The sequence below is a fragment of the Passer domesticus genome, chromosome 5 (assembly GCF_036417665.1).
Source record: "Passer domesticus isolate bPasDom1 chromosome 5, bPasDom1.hap1, whole genome shotgun sequence".
Lineage (NCBI taxonomy): Eukaryota > Metazoa > Chordata > Aves > Passeriformes > Passeridae > Passer > Passer domesticus.
Window position 1 is genome coordinate 54,189,312 of NC_087478.1, and position 20,079 is coordinate 54,209,390.

A 20,079-nucleotide genomic window follows, 5' to 3' on the forward strand; every position below is an offset into this window, starting at 1 on the left:
ATATTTGGCTGACTTCAAGGAGACTCTTCACAAGCCCAGCTTCACAACTTTTTGACTTTTACCATGTTTACAGGTCTGCTTAAGATCAATAAAGTCTTGCACCATCCACGTTCTGGAATATTGTAGTTTATTGAATCAAGAGCAAAGCAGTTTCCAGGTTGCTACTCGTCAATGCACTAACTATAGAGCATCATGGTGTGTCCCCAGCAGTCAGAGACACCATCTATGGCTTTACTGCTACGTCAAAAACCATTCTTCTATGCAATAAAGAAGATGTAATAGTTATGTGTCTTACATATGTATCTCTTTTATGAAAATCTTTCCAGCTATCAATGTGCTAAGAGCATGAATACATATCACAACTTAGAGTGGCACTAAATATTGGCTATATTGTATTCTCTAAACAAAATTACATATTTGACTGTTTCTAATCTCATCACGATATAAGAGTTACATAATCAGTATTGTTGATATTATTTGATTTTATTATATTTTACTCTTACATATGGTAATTGTTACGCTTTCTTGAATATAATATGAATAGAGGGGATATATATATATATATATATATATATATCTATATATACACAAACTAAAAATCTAGACCTTTATATATACAAAATATCAGGTCAGCTGCAACACAGTTGCAGGTACAACGTTGACCTAATGTTTTCCCATGCGAGAACAAGGAGAAACAGCGTCCATTATCTGATCCCAAACACTGCCCAGGGATGGTGGAGTCTCTCTCCCAGAGACAGTCAAGAACCTTGATCGGAACGCAATCCTTTGTAGTGCACGGCGGGAAGACCTGGCTGGAGCAGCCCTGGATCAGTTGATACCACCAGTGGTCCTTTCAAACATTCCCTCATCTGGCATTCTGAGATCAGCATCTTTGCACAAGGTGAAGCTCTCAGAGGCAAAATGGACTCAAAGAAAGAGGTGGGAAAATAACAGCATTTTCCTCTTGCGTGGTCCTTGATCTTTGTAGCCAGCCTGGTCATCACTGGATGCAGTGCTGGGGAGAAATGATGAGACGACACTGCTGCTGTTGAGGGCATAGTGCTGCTACGCAGCGTTTTCCCTTCCCCCTCTGTAGCCCACATCGTAGCCTCTTTTCCCGTTTACTGAGAGCTGTTCTCTGCCACCACGTGTGAGCCTCACAAGCACAGCTCTGTGCAGGAGCAGCTCCTTCACTGTTCATTTTTAAGGATCCGTTTGAACCACTGGTGCAGATCCACGTACTGGCTCATGGCCTGGGAGTGGGCAACCGGATCCATCACCAGGTCATGGAAGAGATTGCACGACCCGGCCATTAGGACCTCTGGGGGCAAATGGATCCCCTCAGGAAGCCTCTGGTTGCCCACAATGAAGTGATTGAGGCGTCTCACTTCCACACACGTGCGCAGACTCTCGCTGATATCCATCAGCCGCCTCACAAAATGTCTCCTGCGCCACTGTGACACGGGTAAGACGCTCAGGATGTGCATGACGATGGTCTTCATGGTGTAGGTGGAGAAGCCTAAGCCCAGCTGAAGACGAGTGAAGAATTGCAGGCATTTCAGGTGCAAGCTGTCAGGGGGAGCCCGCCTGGCGATGTACCTGAAGAACTTCATCTCGGCCACGGCGTAGCTCTCCGGCCAGATTGTGCTTGAGGTGTGGGCTTGCCTAGGCTGACTGCTTGCAAAGACATCTGAGTTGCCTTGCCGCACCCCAAACAGCATCTCAATCTGGTAGCTTTCTGTGCCATTGGTCACCTTGAACCGGCAGGAGCGTCTGGAGGGCAGCAGCACTAAATGCCATTGGTGTGACTGAGGCAAAGCCGGCCAGATTGCTTTCACCAGCTGGTAGAACCAGCGAGCAGTTTTCTGCACATCCAGGTAGCAGCCCGTGCACAGGGTATCGAGGAGGCTGGGATCCTGACACCCCCTCAGCTCCTCCTCAGGGTGGTGCAGGAAGCATAGCGTGTTGTCATCCTGCTGCTCCCTCGTGCAGGTGCACTCCTGCTGCACGCGGATGTGGAAGTTCCTCAAGCGCCTCTGCCCTGCAGTGCCCAGCTCTAGGTGGAAGCTGTGTCCTCGGGGAGGTGTCATGGGTATGAGCACCTGGTACACAACATCCTGCTCACGGGGACTCCAACCTTCGAAGGCACTGCCCACCCCGATAGCTCCATGCAGCACTGGATAGAAACTGTCGGACAAGACCCGTCGAAAGTAATATGCAAAATGCTTCATCAAGGTTGTTGTCCACGCGCATCCTTTTTCCAGGTCCTGCTCAGGCCACTGTATGCGCTCCATTATGATTCTTCCAAAGTTATCGGCACGATCACGGTATTCTTCCGCTTCATTTCCAACATCATTGATGTTTGCTGCATTTGCAGCCTCATTGCCAACTTCATTTGCAGCAGCACCTTCTTCATTTGCAGCAGCACCTTCTTCATTTGCAGCAGCATTGTCGGCTTCCTGTGCATTGCCATCATCATTGTTGTTTTCCTCCCCATCCACGTCGTTGTCTCCTTCTTCTTCGTTTCCGACACCTTCTTCGTTTGCATCCACATTTTCCACTTCCTCTTCATATACATCATCACTTCCTTCTTCATGCTCCTGTCTCCTCAGGCTCCCTTTCCTCCACATATACCACAGTGCCAAGAGAAGGAGCAGGAGCCCAGCAAGAGCCCAGACGTGCCAGTGCTGCCAGGCAGGGCAGAGCAGATCTCCCCAGGCCCAGACACCCTGCTTCAGGGCCAGCTGCTCCACCTCCCGCTCCAGACGAATCCTCTCCTCTTCCTGGAGCTTGGCACGCACCTCCATTCGCAGACGTGTCGCCTTGTCCAAGCCATCACCCACGGGCTGTGGGTACTGGACTACACTTTGCAAGAGCAAGAGCCACAATACCCAGGTATCCATGGTCTGCAAGAGGATGGAGAGAGAAGGCCTTGAGAGAGGCTGTGAGGGAGGCAGCTGGCATTGGGGACAGCAGGGACGGGAATCCCAAGGATCTGGGAGCAGGAAGGACAGGACCCCAGAGAGCTGGCAAGAAGCCAGGCCTGTTCCGCTGCTCCAGCAGCTGCAGCAGCAGCAGCAGCAGCAGCAGCAGCAGCAGCAGCACGGTGCCCTGCCCAAGGCTCTGCCATGAGGGGCTGTCCCTGCATGCAGGGGGAAAAGCCAACCCCGGGTGCAGCATTTCTGCCCCAGCCCTTGTCCCCAGCCCAGCCTCCCCGCCCCACGTGTGCACTCACCGCTTGCCCAAGCAATACAGGGCCAGCGTTACCTTGCTGGGGCCTTGTGTAGCTGCCCCCATTGTGACATGGCGTAATGATGTCAGGGACGGCACAGTACACCACAGCCAGCCCAGCCCCGCCCTTTGTCCCCACCCCAGCTCAGACTCTTGGAGGGGCCCTGGGGTGGCAGGGCCAGCCTTTCCGTGAATCTTCTTCAAAGAACTTCTCTTGGTCTTTCTCTTGTCTTTCTTATCAGCGGCCCTCCATTGGCAATCTCACAGATATCCATGGTGGAAGGCACCCTTGAGGATCATGGGGTCTAAAGCTTGACTCCGCACTGAGCTTCAGTTAAATCTCTGAGTCTATAAAAGGTGCACGTTGGTTTCAGGCTTGCTGCTTTTCTGAAGGATGAGCATGACAGCATCCTCTTGCTTCCCCACAACCACTTGTGTACCAGGCCTCTGGGAGAGCACTCATGTCTTCTGCTCCAGAAAGAGTTCCCCAGCACAATTACAAGATGTTCTGCAGTAGAAAGATGCATTTTGGGTCACCAGTTCCAGATACATTGATCTTTCTGTGCAGAAACAGGCACAGCTCCAAAGACTGCAGTGATGAACCGCCTTTGAAGAGTCACAGGCTGGTGCTGCTGGCCTTCCCCCTGCTTCCTACCCAAAAATGCTCAACCCCATCAGCACCATCAGTAAGCTCTAGACAGCTGGAACCCCCCCTTACATTGATGGTGACCCCAGCGCCTACCCTTCCCTTCCTGTCCCTTCTGCAGTGTTACAAATATATATAAAACGGAGGGAGCATATTAGCGGGGGCCATAGAGTCGGCAATTCGGGCAGTCTGTACCTTCCGAATACCGCAGGCAGTGGGAGAAGAAAGAGGGTGATGCACCTGGGAATTAGGATAAAAAAGGAAGCTTCGCCCTTGTCCTGAGTCTCAACAATTCCAGACACGCCATGGGAAATGTCCCTTGGCCTCTCCCTCTACTCCAGTAACATTACAGGACTCCTCTGTGTCTTTCCAGAATCCAACGGCTGGTGGTGTGAAGGTTTTTGCACACAGGGAGACACCCTTCTCCTTCAGTGCCCATTCTCCAGCTCTTCTCTGCTTTCTCACGCACCTAGAAGCCCGTGTCCTTGCCGCTGCACGGATCTCCCACGGCTCTCTGCCAGCCGCACTCCAGAGCTCCCAGCTCCAGCTGGCAGGGCCTCAGCGCCCGTCCTCTGCCCTCCTTTCCTGACGGCCACAGCAGGCCCTGCTTGCTGCCCTCATGGTGGCACTCCTGGCCCCAGTGCTCTCCAAGGCCTTCTGCGGGGGCACCTTCCTGCGGCCTTTCAGTCCCTGCGCTAGGCCCAGCAGAGACCTGAGAGGGGCTGTGGACAAGGGCCTGCTGGGACAGCACCAGGCCCAGTGGCTTCCCACTGACAGCGGGCAGGCTTGGGCTGGAGATGTGCAAGAAATTCTCGCCTCTCAGGCTGCTGAGGCCCTGGCCCGCGCTGCCCACAGCAGCTGTGGCTGCCCCATCGCTGGCCGTGTTCCACGCCAGGCCGCACACGGCTTGGAGCAAGCTGGCCTAGTGCAAGGTGTCCCTGCCCTTGGCAGCAGGGTTGCAACAAGACCATTTCTAAGGATCCCTCCAAGGCAAGCTCCTCTGTGATTCTGTGATCACTGGGGCCGGGGGCAGCTGGGCTTGATTTCTCATTAGAACCAGTGCAGCACTGCATATTTGGCTGACTTCAAGGAGACTCTTCACAAGCCCAGCTTCACAACTTTTTGACTTTTACCATGTTTACAGGTCTGCTTAAGATCAATAAAGTCTTGCACCATCCACGTTCTGGAATATTGTAGTTTATTGAATCAAGAGCAAAGCAGTTTCCAGGTTGCTACTCGTCAATGCACTAACTATAGAGCATCATGGTGTGTCCCCAGCAGTCAGAGACACCATCTATGGCTTTACTGCTACGTCAAAAACCATTCTTCTATGCAATAAAGAAGATGTAATAGTTATGTGTCTTACATATGTATCTCTTTTATGAAAATCTTTCCAGCTATCAATGTGCTAAGAGCATGAATACATATCACAACTTAGAGTGGCACTAAATATTGGCTATATTGTATTCTCTAAACAAAATTACATATTTGACTGTTTCTAATCATATATCATCACGATATAAGAGTTACATCATTGGTATTGTTGATATAATTGGTTTTTATTATATCTTACTCTTACATATGCTAATTGATATGCTTTCTTGCATATAATATGAATACAGGGGATATATATATCTATATAGATACAAATTAAAAATCTAGACCTTTATATATACAAAATATCAGGTCAGCTGCAACACAGTTGCAGGTACAATGCTGACCTAAAGTTTTCCCATGCAAGAACAAGGAGAAACACCATCCATTATCTGATCCCAAACACTGCCCAGGGATGGTGGAGTCTCTCTCCCAGAGACAGTCAAGAACCTTGATCGGAACGCAATCCTTTGTAGTGCACGGCGGGAAGACCTGGCTGGAGCAGCCCTGGATCAATTGATACCACCAGTGGTCCTTTCAAACATTCCCTCATCTGGCATTCTGAGTTCCCCAGCACAATTACAAGATGTTCTGCAGTAGAAAGATGCATTTTGGGTCACCAGTTCCAGATACATTGATCTTTCTGTGCAGAAACAGGCACAGCTCCAAAGACTGCAGTGATGAACCGCCTTTGAAGAGTCACAGGCTGGTGCTGCTGGCCTTCCCCCTGCTTCCTACCCAAAAATGCTCAACCCCATCAGCACCATCAGTAAGCTCTAGACAGCTGGAACACCCCCTTACATTGATGGTGACCCCAGCGCCTACCCTTCCCTTCCTGTCCCTTCTGCAGTGTTACAAATATATATAAAACGGAGGGAGAATATTAGAGGGGGCCATAGAGTCGGCAATTCGGGCAGTCTGTTCCTTCCGAATACCGCAGGCAGTGGGAGAAGAAAGAGGGTGATGCACCTGGGAATTAGGATAAAAAAGGAAGCTTCGCCCTTGTCCTGAGTCTCAACAATTCCAGACACGCCATGGGAAATGTCCCTTGGCCTCTCCCTCTACTCCAATAACATTACAGGACTCCTCTGTGTCTTTCCTGGATCCAACCGCTGGTGGTGTGAAGGTTTTTGCACACAGGGAGACACCCTTCTCCTTCAGTGCCCATTCTCCAGCTCTTCTCTGCTTTCTCACGCACCTAGAAGCCCGTGTCCTTGCTGCTGCACGGATCTCCCACGGCTCTCTGCCAGCCGCACTCCAGAGCTCCCAGCTCCAGCTGGCAGGGCCTCAGCGCCCGTCCTCTGCCCTCCTTTCCTGACGGCCACAGCAGGCCCTGCTTGCTGCCCTCATGGTGGCACTCCTGGCCCCAGTGCTCTCCAAGGCCTTCTGCGGGGGCACCTTCCTGCGGCCTTTCAGTCCCTGCGCTAGGCCCAGCAGAGACCTGAGAGGGGCTGTGGACAAGGGCCTGCTGGGACAGCACCAGGCCCAGTGGCTTCCCACTGACAGCGGGCAGGCTTGGGCTGGAGATGTGCAAGAAATTCTTGCCTCTCAGGCTGCTGAGGCCCTGGCCCGCGCTGCCCACAGCAGCTGTGGCTGCCCCATCGCTGGCCGTGTTCCACGCCAGGCCGCACACGGCTTGGAGCAAGCTGGCCTAGTGCAAGGTGTCCCTGCCCTTGGCAGCAGGGTTGCAACAAGACCATTTCTAAGGACCCCTCCAAGGCAAGCTCCTCTGTGATTCTGTGATCACTGGGGCCGGGGGCAGCTGGGCTTGATTTCTCATTAGAACCAGTGCAGCACTGCATATTTGGCTGACTTCAAGGAGACTCTTCACAAGCCCAGCTTCACAACTTTTTGACTTTTACCATGTTTACAGGTCTGCTTAAGATCAATAAAGTCTTGCACCATCCACGTTCTGGAATATTGTAGTTTATTGAATCAAGAGCAAAGCAGTTTCCAGGTTGCTACTCGTCAATGCACTAACTATAGAGCATCATGGTGTGTCCCCAGCAGTCAGAGACACCATCTATGGCTTTACTGCTACGTCAAAAACCATTCTTCTATGCAATAAAGAAGATGTAATAGTTATGTGTCTTACATATGTATCTCTTTTATGAAAATCTTTCCAGCTATCAATGTGCTAAGAGCATGAATACATATCACAACTTAGAGTGGCACTAAATATTGGCTATATTGTATTCTCTAAACAAAATTACATATTTGACTGTTTCTAATCATATATCATCACGATATAAGAGTTACATCATTGGTATTGTTGATATAATTGGTTTTTATTATATCTTACTCTTACATATGCTAATTGATATGCTTTCTTGCATATAATATGAATACAGGGGATATATATATCTATATATATATATATATATATATATACACAAACTAAAAATCTAGACCTTTATATATACAAAATATCAGGTCAGCTGCAACACAGTTGCAGGTACAACGTTGACCTAATGTTTTCCCATGCGAGAACAAGGAGAAACAGCGTCCATTATCTGATCCCAAACACTGCCCAGGGATGGTGGAGTCTCTCTCCCAGAGACAGTCAAGAACCTTGATCGGAACGCAATCCTTTGTAGTGCACGGCGGGAAGACCTGGCTGGAGCAGCCCTGGATCAGTTGATACCACCAGTGGTCCTTTCAAACATTCCCTCATCTGGCATTCTGAGATCAGCATCTTTGCACAAGGTGAAGCTCTCAGAGGCAAAATGGACTCAAAGAAAGAGGTGGGAAAATAACAGCATTTTCCTCTTGCGTGGTCCTTGATCTTTGTAGCCAGCCTGGTCATCACTGGATGCAGTGCTGGGGAGAAATGATGAGACGACACTGCTGCTGTTGAGGGCATAGTGCTGCTACGCAGCGTTTTCCCTTCCCCCTCTGTAGCCCACATCGTAGCCTCTTTTCCCGTTTACTGAGAGCTGTTCTCTGCCACCACGTGTGAGCCTCACAAGCACAGCTCTGTGCAGGAGCAGCTCCTTCACTGTTCATTTTTAAGGATCCGTTTGAACCACTGGTGCAGATCCACGTACTGGCTCATGGCCTGGGAGTGGGCAACCGGATCCATCACCAGGTCATGGAAGAGATTGCACGACCCGGCCATTAGGACCTCTGGGGGCAAATGGATCCCCTCAGGAAGCCTCTGGTTGCCCACAATGAAGTGATTGAGGCGTCTCACTTCCACACACGTGCGCAGACTCTCGCTGATATCCATCAGCCGCCTCACAAAATGTCTCCTGCGCCACTGTGACACGGGTAAGACGCTCAGGATGTGCATGACGATGGTCTTCATGGTGTAGGTGGAGAAGCCTAAGCCCAGCTGAAGACGAGTGAAGAATTGCAGGCATTTCAGGTGCAAGCTGTCAGGGGGAGCCCGCCTGGCGATGTACCTGAAGAACTTCATCTCGGCCACGGCGTAGCTCTCCGGCCAGATTGTGCTTGAGGTGTGGGCTTGCCTAGGCTGACTGCTTGCAAAGACATCTGAGTTGCCTTGCCGCACCCCAAACAGCATCTCAATCTGGTAGCTTTCTGTGCCATTGGTCACCTTGAACCGGCAGGAGCGTCTGGAGGGCAGCAGCACTAAATGCCATTGGTGTGACTGAGGCAAAGCCGGCCAGATTGCTTTCACCAGCTGGTAGAACCAGCGAGCAGTTTTCTGCACATCCAGGTAGCAGCCCGTGCACAGGGTATCGAGGAGGCTGGGATCCTGACACCCCCTCAGCTCCTCCTCAGGGTGGTGCAGGAAGCATAGCGTGTTGTCATCCTGCTGCTCCCTCGTGCAGGTGCACTCCTGCTGCACGCGGATGTGGAAGTTCCTCAAGCGCCTCTGCCCTGCAGTGCCCAGCTCTAGGTGGAAGCTGTGTCCTCGGGGAGGTGTCATGGGTATGAGCACCTGGTACACAACATCCTGCTCACGGGGACTCCAACCTTCGAAGGCACTGCCCACCCCGATAGCTCCATGCAGCACTGGATAGAAACTGTCGGACAAGACCCGTCGAAAGTAATATGCAAAATGCTTCATCAAGGTTGTTGTCCACGCGCATCCTTTTTCCAGGTCCTGCTCAGGCCACTGTATGCGCTCCATTATGATTCTTCCAAAGTTATCGGCACGATCACGGTATTCTTCCGCTTCATTTCCAACATCATTGATGTTTGCTGCATTTGCAGCCTCATTGCCAACTTCATTTGCAGCAGCACCTTCTTCATTTGCAGCAGCACCTTCTTCATTTGCAGCAGCATTGTCGGCTTCCTGTGCATTGCCATCATCATTGTTGTTTTCCTCCCCATCCACGTCGTTGTCTCCTTCTTCTTCGTTTCCGACACCTTCTTCGTTTGCATCCACATTTTCCACTTCCTCTTCATATACATCATCACTTCCTTCTTCATGCTCCTGTCTCCTCAGGCTCCCTTTCCTCCACATATACCACAGTGCCAAGAGAAGGAGCAGGAGCCCAGCAAGAGCCCAGACGTGCCAGTGCTGCCAGGCAGGGCAGAGCAGATCTCCCCAGGCCCAGACACCCTGCTTCAGGGCCAGCTGCTCCACCTCCCGCTCCAGACGAATCCTCTCCTCTTCCTGGAGCTTGGCACGCACCTCCATTCGCAGACGTGTCGCCTTGTCCAAGCCATCACCCACGGGCTGTGGGTACTGGACTACACTTTGCAAGAGCAAGAGCCACAATACCCAGGTATCCATGGTCTGCAAGAGGATGGAGAGAGAAGGCCTTGAGAGAGGCTGTGAGGGAGGCAGCTGGCATTGGGGACAGCAGGGACGGGAATCCCAAGGATCTGGGAGCAGGAAGGACAGGACCCCAGAGAGCTGGCAAGAAGCCAGGCCTGTTCCGCTGCTCCAGCAGCTGCAGCAGCAGCAGCAGCAGCAGCAGCAGCAGCACGGTGCCCTGCCCAAGGCTCTGCCATGAGGGGCTGTCCCTGCATGCAGGGGGAAAAGCCAACCCCGGGTGCAGCATTTCTGCCCCAGCCCTTGTCCCCAGCCCAGCCTCCCCGCCCCACGTGTGCACTCACCGCTTGCCCAAGCAATACAGGGCCAGCGTTACCTTGCTGGGGCCTTGTGTAGCTGCCCCCATTGTGACATGGCGTAATGATGTCAGGGACGGCACAGTACACCACAGCCAGCCCAGCCCCGCCCTTTGTCCCCACCCCAGCTCAGACTCTTGGAGGGGCCCTGGGGTGGCAGGGCCAGCCTTTCCGTGAATCTTCTTCAAAGAACTTCTCTTGGTCTTTCTCTTGTCTTTCTTATCAGCGGCCCTCCATTGGCAATCTCACAGATATCCATGGTGGAAGGCACCCTTGAGGATCATGGGGTCTAAAGCTTGACTCCGCACTGAGCTTCAGTTAAATCTCTGAGTCTATAAAAGGTGCAAGTTGGTTTCAGGCTTGCTGCTTTTCTGAAGGATGAGCATGACAGCATCCTCTTGCTTCCCCACAACCACTTGTGTACCAGGCCTCTGGGAGAGCACTCATGTCTTCTGCTCCAGAAAGAGTTCCCCAGCACAATTACAAGATGTTCTGCAGTAGAAAGATGCATTTTGGGTCACCAGTTCCAGATACATTGATCTTTCTGTGCAGAAACAGGCACAGCTCCAAAGACTGCAGTGATGAACCGCCTTTGAAGAGTCACAGGCTGGTGCTGCTGGCCTTCCCCCTGCTTCCTACCCAAAAATGCTCAACCCCATCAGCACCATCAGTAAGCTCTAGACAGCTGGAACCCCCCCTTACATTGATGGTGACCCCAGCGCCTACCCTTCCCTTCCTGTCCCTTCTGCAGTGTTACAAATATATATAAAACGGAGGGAGCATATTAGCGGGGGCCATAGAGTCGGCAATTCGGGCAGTCTGTACCTTCCGAATACCGCAGGCAGTGGGAGAAGAAAGAGGGTGATGCACCTGGGAATTAGGATAAAAAAGGAAGCTTCGCCCTTGTCCTGAGTCTCAACAATTCCAGACACGCCATGGGAAATGTCCCTTGGCCTCTCCCTCTACTCCAGTAACATTACAGGACTCCTCTGTGTCTTTCCAGAATCCAACGGCTGGTGGTGTGAAGGTTTTTGCACACAGGGAGACACCCTTCTCCTTCAGTGCCCATTCTCCAGCTCTTCTCTGCTTTCTCACGCACCTAGAAGCCCGTGTCCTTGCCGCTGCACGGATCTCCCACGGCTCTCTGCCAGCCGCACTCCAGAGCTCCCAGCTCCAGCTGGCAGGGCCTCAGCGCCCGTCCTCTGCCCTCCTTTCCTGACGGCCACAGCAGGCCCTGCTTGCTGCCTTCATGGTGGCACTCCTGGCCCCAGTGCTCTCCAAGGCCTTCTGCGGGGGCACCTTCCTGCGGCCTTTCAGTCCCTGCGCTAGGCCCAGCAGAGACCTGAGAGGGGCTGTGGACAAGGGCCTGCTGGGACAGCACCAGGCCCAGTGGCTTCCCACTGACAGCGGGCAGGCTTGGGCTGGAGATGTGCAAGAAATTCTCGCCTCTCAGGCTGCTGAGGCCCTGGCCCGCGCTGCCCACAGCAGCTGTGGCTGCCCCATCGCTGGCCGTGTTCCACGCCAGGCCGCACACGGCTTGGAGCAAGCTGGCCTAGTGCAAGGTGTCCCTGCCCTTGGCAGCAGGGTTGCAACAAGACCATTTCTAAGGACCCCTCCAAGGCAAGCTCCTCTGTGATTCTGTGATCACTGGGGCCGGGGGCAGCTGGGCTTGATTTCTCATTAGAACCAGTGCAGCACTGCATATTTGGCTGACTTCAAGGAGACTCTTCACAAGCCCAGCTTCACAACTTTTTGACTTTTACCATGTTTACAGGTCTGCTTAAGATCAATAAAGTCTTGCACCATCCACGTTCTGGAATATTGTAGTTTATTGAATCAAGAGCAAAGCAGTTTCCAGGTTGCTACTCGTCAATGCACTAACTATAGAGCATCATGGTGTGTCCCCAGCAGTCAGAGACACCATCTATGGCTTTACTGCTACGTCAAAAACCATTCTTCTATGCAATAAAGAAGATGTAATAGTTATGTGTCTTACATATGTATCTCTTTTATGAAAATCTTTCCAGCTATCAATGTGCTAAGAGCATGAATACATATCACAACTTAGAGTGGCACTAAATATTGGCTATATTGTATTCTCTAAACAAAATTACATATTTGACTGTTTCTAATCATATATCATCACGATATAAGAGTTACATCATTGGTATTGTTGATATAATTGGTTTTTATTATATCTTACTCTTACATATGCTAATTGATATGCTTTCTTGCATATAATATGAATACAGGGGATATATATATCTATATAGATACAAATTAAAAATCTAGACCTTTATATATACAAAATATCAGGTCAGCTGCAACACAGTTGCAGGTACAATGCTGACCTAAAGTTTTCCCATGCAAGAACAAGGAGAAACACCATCCATTATCTGATCCCAAACACTGCCCAGGGATGGTGGAGTCTCTCTCCCAGAGACAGTCAAGAACCTTGATCGGAACGCAATCCTTTGTAGTGCACGGCGGGAAGACCTGGCTGGAGCAGCCCTGGATCAATTGATACCACCAGTGGTCCTTTCAAACATTCCCTCATCTGGCATTCTGAGTTCCCCAGCACAATTACAAGATGTTCTGCAGTAGAAAGATGCATTTTGGGTCACCAGTTCCAGATACATTGATCTTTCTGTGCAGAAACAGGCACAGCTCCAAAGACTGCAGTGATGAACCGCCTTTGAAGAGTCACAGGCTGGTGCTGCTGGCCTTCCCCCTGCTTCCTACCCAAAAATGCTCAACCCCATCAGCACCATCAGTAAGCTCTAGACAGCTGGAACACCCCCTTACATTGATGGTGACCCCAGCGCCTACCCTTCCCTTCCTGTCCCTTCTGCAGTGTTACAAATATATATAAAACGGAGGGAGAATATTAGAGGGGGCCATAGAGTCGGCAATTCGGGCAGTCTGTTCCTTCCGAATACCGCAGGCAGTGGGAGAAGAAAGAGGGTGATGCACCTGGGAATTAGGATAAAAAAGGAAGCTTCGCCCTTGTCCTGAGTCTCAACAATTCCAGACACGCCATGGGAAATGTCCCTTGGCCTCTCCCTCTACTCCAATAACATTACAGGACTCCTCTGTGTCTTTCCTGGATCCAACCGCTGGTGGTGTGAAGGTTTTTGCACACAGGGAGACACCCTTCTCCTTCAGTGCCCATTCTCCAGCTCTTCTCTGCTTTCTCACGCACCTAGAAGCCCGTGTCCTTACTGCTGCACGGATCTCCCACGGCTCTCTGCCAGCCGCACTCCAGAGCTCCCAGCTCCAGCTGGCAGGGCCTCAGCGCCCGTCCTCTGCCCTCCTTTCCTGACGGCCACAGCAGGCCCTGCTTGCTGCCCTCATGGTGGCACTCCTGGCCCCAGTGCTCTCCAAGGCCTTCTGCGGGGGCACCTTCCTGCGGCCTTTCAGTCCCTGCGCTAGGCCCAGCAGAGACCTGAGAGGGGCTGTGGACAAGGGCCTGCTGGGACAGCACCAGGCCCAGTGGCTTCCCACTGACAGCGGGCAGGCTTGGGCTGGAGATGTGCAAGAAATTCTCGCCTCTCAGGCTGCTGAGGCCCTGGCCCGCGCTGCCCACAGCAGCTGTGGCTGCCCCATCGCTGGCCGTGTTCCACGCCAGGCCGCACACGGCTTGGAGCAAGCTGGCCTAGTGCAAGGTGTCCCTGCCCTTGGCAGCAGGGTTGCAACAAGACCATTTCTAAGGACCCCTCCAAGGCAAGCTCCTCTGTGATTCTGTGATCACTGGGGCCGGGGGCAGCTGGGCTTGATTTCTCATTAGAACCAGTGCAGCACTGCATATTTGGCTGACTTCAAGGAGACTCTTCACAAGCCCAGCTTCACAACTTTTTGACTTTTACCATGTTTACAGGTCTGCTTAAGATCAATAAAGTCTTGCACCATCCACGTTCTGGAATATTGTAGTTTATTGAATCAAGAGCAAAGCAGTTTCCAGGTTGCTACTCGTCAATGCACTAACTATAGAGCATCATGGTGTGTCCCCAGCAGTCAGAGACACCATCTATGGCTTTACTGCTACGTCAAAAACCATTCTTCTATGCAATAAAGAAGATGTAATAGTTATGTGTCTTACATATGTATCTCTTTTATGAAAATCTTTCCAGCTATCAATGTGCTAAGAGCATGAATACATATCACAACTTAGAGTGGCACTAAATATTGGCTATATTGTATTCTCTAAACAAAATTACATATTTGACTGTTTCTAATCATATATCATCACGATATAAGAGTTACATCATTGGTATTGTTGATATAATTGGTTTTTATTATATCTTACTCTTACATATGCTAATTGATATGCTTTCTTGCATATAATATGAATACAGGGGATATATATATCTATATAGATACAAATTAAAAATCTAGACCTTTATATATACAAAATATCAGGTCAGCTGCAACACAGTTGCAGGTACAATGCTGACCTAAAGTTTTCCCATGCAAGAACAAGGAGAAACACCATCCATTATCTGATCCCAAACACTGCCCAGGGATGGTGGAGTCTCTCTCCCAGAGACAGTCAAGAACCTTGATCGGAACGCAATCCTTTGTAGTGCACGGCGGGAAGACCTGGCTGGAGCAGCCCTGGATCAATTGATACCACCAGTGGTCCTTTCAAACATTCCCTCATCTGGCATTCTGAGTTCCCCAGCACAATTACAAGATGTTCTGCAGTAGAAAGATGCATTTTGGGTCACCAGTTCCAGATACATTGATCTTTCTGTGCAGAAACAGGCACAGCTCCAAAGACTGCAGTGATGAACCGCCTTTGAAGAGTCACAGGCTGGTGCTGCTGGCCTTCCCCCTGCTTCCTACCCAAAAATGCTCAACCCCATCAGCACCATCAGTAAGCTCTAGACAGCTGGAACACCCCCTTACATTGATGGTGACCCCAGCGCCTACCCTTCCCTTCCTGTCCCTTCTGCAGTGTTACAAATATATATAAAACGGAGGGAGAATATTAGAGGGGGCCATAGAGTCGGCAATTCGGGCAGTCTGTTCCTTCCGAATACCGCAGGCAGTGGGAGAAGAAAGAGGGTGATGCACCTGGGAATTAGGATAAAAAAGGAAGCTTCGCCCTTGTCCTGAGTCTCAACAATTCCAGACACGCCATGGGAAATGTCCCTTGGCCTCTCCCTCTACTCCAATAACATTACAGGACTCCTCTGTGTCTTTCCTGGATCCAACCGCTGGTGGTGTGAAGGTTTTTGCACACAGGGAGACACCCTTCTCCTTCAGTGCCCATTCTCCAGCTCTTCTCTGCTTTCTCACGCACCTAGAAGCCCGTGTCCTTGCTGCTGCACGGATCTCCCACGGCTCTCTGCCAGCCGCACTCCAGAGCTCCCAGCTCCAGCTGGCAGGGCCTCAGCGCCCGTCCTCTGCCCTCCTTTCCTGACGGCCACAGCAGGCCCTGCTTGCTGCCCTCATGGTGGCACTCCTGGCCCCAGTGCTCTCCAAGGCCTTCTGCGGGGGCACCTTCCTGCGGCCTTTCAGTCCCTGCGCTAGGCCCAGCAGAGACCTGAGAGGGGCTGTGGACAAGGGCCTGCTGGGACAGCACCAGGCCCAGTGGCTTCCCACTGACAGCGGGCAGGCTTGGGCTGGAGATGTGCAAGAAATTCTTGCCTCTCAGGCTGCTGAGGCCCTGGCCCGCGCTGCCCACAGCAGCTGTGGCTGCCCCATCGCTGGCCGTGTTCCACGCCAGGCCGCACACGGCTTGGAGCAAGCTGGCCTAGTGCAAGGTGTCCCTGCCCTTGGCAGCAGGGTTGCAACAAGACCATTTCTAAGGACCCCTCCAAGGCAAGCTCCTCTGTGATTCTGTGATCACTGGGGCCGGGGGCAGCTGGGCTTGATTTCTTGGTTCTCATTAGAACCAGTGCAGCACTGCATATTTGGCTGACTTCAAGGAGACTCTTCACAAGCCCAGCTTCACAACTTTTTGACTTTTACCATGTTTACAGGTCTGCTTAAGATCAATAAAGTCTTGCACCATCCACGTTCTGGAATATTGTAGTTTATTGAATCAAGAGCAAAGCAGTTTCCAGGTTGCTACTCGTCAATGCACTAACTATAGAGCATCATGGTGTGTCCCCAGCAGTCAGAGACACCATCTATGGCTTTACTGCTACGTCAAAAACCATTCTTCTATGCAATAAAGAAGATGTAATAGTTATGTGTCTTACATATGTATCTCTTTTATGAAAATCTTTCCAGCTATCAATGTGCTAAGAGCATGAATACATATCACAACTTAGAGTGGCACTAAATATTGGCTATATTGTATTCTCTAAACAAAATTACATATTTGACTGTTTCTAATCTCATCACGATATAAGAGTTACATAATCAGTATTGTTGATATTATTTGATTTTATTATATTTTACTCTTACATATGGTAATTGTTACGCTTTCTTGAATATAATATGAATAGAGGGGATATATATATATATATATATATATATCTATATATACACAAACTAAAAATCTAGACCTTTATATATACAAAATATCAGGTCAGCTGCAACACAGTTGCAGGTACAACGTTGACCTAATGTTTTCCCATGCGAGAACAAGGAGAAACAGCGTCCATTATCTGATCCCAAACACTGCCCAGGGATGGTGGAGTCTCTCTCCCAGAGACAGTCAAGAACCTTGATCGGAACGCAATCCTTTGTAGTGCACGGCGGGAAGACCTGGCTGGAGCAGCCCTGTATCAGTTGATACCACCAGTGGTCCTTTCAAACATTCCCTCATCTGGCATTCTGAGATCAGCATCTTTGCACAAGGTGAAGCTCTCAGAGGCAAAATGGACTCAAAGAAAGAGGTGGGAAAATAACAGCATTTTCCTCTTGCGTGGTCCTTGATCTTTGTAGCCAGCCTGGTCATCACTGGATGCAGTGCTGGGGAGAAATGATGAGACGACACTGCTGCTGTTGAGGGCATAGTGCTGCTACGCAGCGTTTTCCCTTCCCCCTCTGTAGCCCACATCGTAGCCTCTTTTCCCGTTTACTGAGAGCTGTTCTCTGCCACCACGTGTGAGCCTCACAAGCACAGCTCTGTGCAGGAGCAGCTCCTTCACTGTTCATTTTTAAGGATCCGTTTGAACCACTGGTGCAGATCCACGTACTGGCTCATGGCCTGGGAGTGGGCAACCGGATCCATCACCAGGTCATGGAAGAGATTGCACGACCCGGCCATTAGGACCTCTGGGGGCAAATGGATCCCCTCAGGAAGCCTCTGGTTGCCCACAATGAAGTGATTGAGGCGTCTCACTTCCACACACGTGCGCAGACTCTCGCTGATATCCATCAGCCGCCTCACAAAATGTCTCCTGCGCCACTGTGACACGGGTAAGACGCTCAGGATGTGCATGACGATGGTCTTCATGGTGTAGGTGGAGAAGCCTAAGCCCAGCTGAAGACGAGTGAAGAATTGCAGGCATTTCAGGTGCAAGCTGTCAGGGGGAGCCCGCCTGGCGATGTACCTGAAGAACTTCATCTCGGCCACGGCGTAGCTCTCCGGCCAGATTGTGCTTGAGGTGTGGGCTTGCCTAGGCTGACTGCTTGCAAAGACATCTGAGTTGCCTTGCCGCACCCCAAACAGCATCTCAATCTGGTAGCTTTCTGTGCCATTGGTCACCTTGAACCGGCAGGAGCATCTGGAGGGCAGCAGCACTAAATGCCATTGGTGTGACTGAGGCAAAGCCGGCCAGATTGCTTTCACCAGCTGGTAGAACCAGCGAGCAGTTTTCTGCACATCCAGGTAGCAGCCCGTGCACAGGGTATCGAGGAGGCTGGGATCCTGACACCCCCTCAGCTCCTCCTCAGGGTGGTGCAGGAAGCATAGCGTGTTGTCATCCTGCTGCTCCCTCGTGCAGGTGCACTCCTGCTGCACGCGGATGTGGAAGTTCCTCAAGCGCCTCTGCCCTGCAGTGCCCAGCTCTAGGTGGAAGCTGTGTCCTCGGGGAGGTGTCATGGGTATGAGCACCTGGTACACAACATCCTGCTCACGGGGACTCCAACCTTCGAAGGCACTGCCCACCCCGATAGCTCCATGCAGCACTGGATAGAAACTGTCGGACAAGACCCGTCGAAAGTAATATGCAAAATGCTTCATCAAGGTTGTTGTCCACGCGCATCCTTTTTCCAGGTCCTGCTCAGGCCACTGTATGCGCTCCATTATGATTCTTCCAAAGTTATCGGCACGATCACGGTATTCTTCCGCTTCATTTCCAACATCATTGATGTTTGCTGCATTTGCAGCCTCATTGCCAACTTCATTTGCAGCAGCACCTTCTTCATTTGCAGCAGCACCTTCTTCATTTGCAGCAGCATTGTCGGCTTCCTGTGCATTGCCATCATCATTGTTGTTTTCCTCCCCATCCACGTCGTTGTCTCCTTCTTCTTCGTTTCCGACACCTTCTTCGTTTGCATCCACATTTTCCACTTCCTCTTCATATACATCATCACTTCCTTCTTCATGCTCCTGTCTCCTCAGGCTCCCTTTCCTCCACATATACCACAGTGCCAAGAGAAGGAGCAGGAGCCCAGCAAGAGCCCAGACGTGCCAGTGCTGCCAGGCAGGGCAGAGCAGATCTCCCCAGGCCCAGACACCCTGCTTCAGGGCCAGCTGCTCCACCTCCCGCTCCAGACGAATCCTCTCCTCTTCCTGGAGCTTGGCACGCACCTCCATTCGCAGACGTGTCGCCTTGTCCAAGCCATCACCCACGGGCTGTGGGTACTGGACTACACTTTGCAAGAGCAAGAGCCACAATACCCAGGTATCCATGGTCTGCAAGAGGATGGAGAGAGAAGGCCTTGAGAGAGGCTGTGAGGGAGGCAGCTGGCATTGGGGACAGCAGGGACGGGAATCCCAAGGATCTGGGAGCAGGAAGGACAGGACCCCAGAGAGCTGGCAAGAAGCCAGGCCTGTTCCGCTGCTCCAGCAGCTGCAGCAGCAGCAGCAGCAGCAGCAGCAGCAGCAGCAGCAGCAGCAGCAGCACGGTGCCCTGCCCAAGGCTCTGCCATGAGGGGCTGTCCCTGCATGCAGGGGGAAAAGCCAACCCCGGGTGCAGCATTTCTGCCCCAGCCCTTGTCCCCAGCCCAGCCTCCCCGCCCCACGTGTGCACTCACCGCTTGCCCAAGCAATACAGGGCCAGCGTTACCTTGCTGGGGCCTTGTGTAGCTGCCCCCATTGTGACATGGCGTAATGATGTCAGGGACGGCACAGTACACCACAGCCAGCCCAGCCCCGCCCTTTGTCCCCACCCCAGCTCAGACTCTTGGAGGGGCCCTGGGGTGGCAGGGCCAGCCTTTCCGTGAATCTTCTTCAAAGAACTTCTCTTGGTCTTTCTCTTGTCTTTCTTATCAGCGGCCCTCCATTGGCAATCTCACAGATATCCATGGTGGAAGGCACCCTTGAGGATCATGGGGTCTAAAGCTTGACTCCGCACTGAGCTTCAGTTAAATCTCTGAGTCTATAAAAGGTGCACGTTGGTTTCAGGCTTGCTGCTTTTCTGAAGGATGAGCATGACAGCATCCTCTTGCTTCCCCACAACCACTTGTGTACCAGGCCTCTGGGAGAGCACTCATGTCTTCTGCTCCAGAAAGAGTTCCCCAGCACAATTACAAGATGTTCTGCAGTAGAAAGATGCATTTTGGGTCACCAGTTCCAGATACATTGATCTTTCTGTGCAGAAACAGGCACAGCTCCAAAGACTGCAGTGATGAACCGCCTTTGAAGAGTCACAGGCTGG

The 20,079-nt window shown here is 51.4% G+C and overlaps 2 protein-coding genes across 2 annotated transcripts; both read right to left on the reverse strand.

Annotated features, from left to right (window-relative positions):
• Positions 1–1,190: 1,190 nt before the first annotated feature.
• On the reverse strand, positions 1,191–3,297 carry LOC135301448 (inositol 1,4,5-trisphosphate receptor-interacting protein-like 1). The gene is made up of 3 exons (XM_064421603.1): positions 3,236–3,297; positions 2,729–2,865; positions 1,191–2,617 (listed from the first exon to the last, which is right to left on the reverse strand). The coding sequence occupies exons 1-3, from the start codon at positions 3,295–3,297 to the stop codon at positions 1,191–1,193; spliced, it is 1,626 nt and encodes a 541-aa protein (XP_064277673.1).
• Positions 3,298–8,246: 4,949 nt separating this feature from the next.
• Positions 8,247–10,347, reverse strand: LOC135301449 (inositol 1,4,5-trisphosphate receptor-interacting protein-like 1). The gene is made up of 3 exons (XM_064421604.1): positions 10,286–10,347; positions 9,785–9,921; positions 8,247–9,673 (listed from the first exon to the last, which is right to left on the reverse strand). Exons 1-3 carry the CDS (start codon positions 10,345–10,347, stop codon positions 8,247–8,249), a joined length of 1,626 nt encoding a protein of 541 aa, XP_064277674.1.
• Between the last annotated feature and the right edge of the window lie 9,732 nt (positions 10,348–20,079).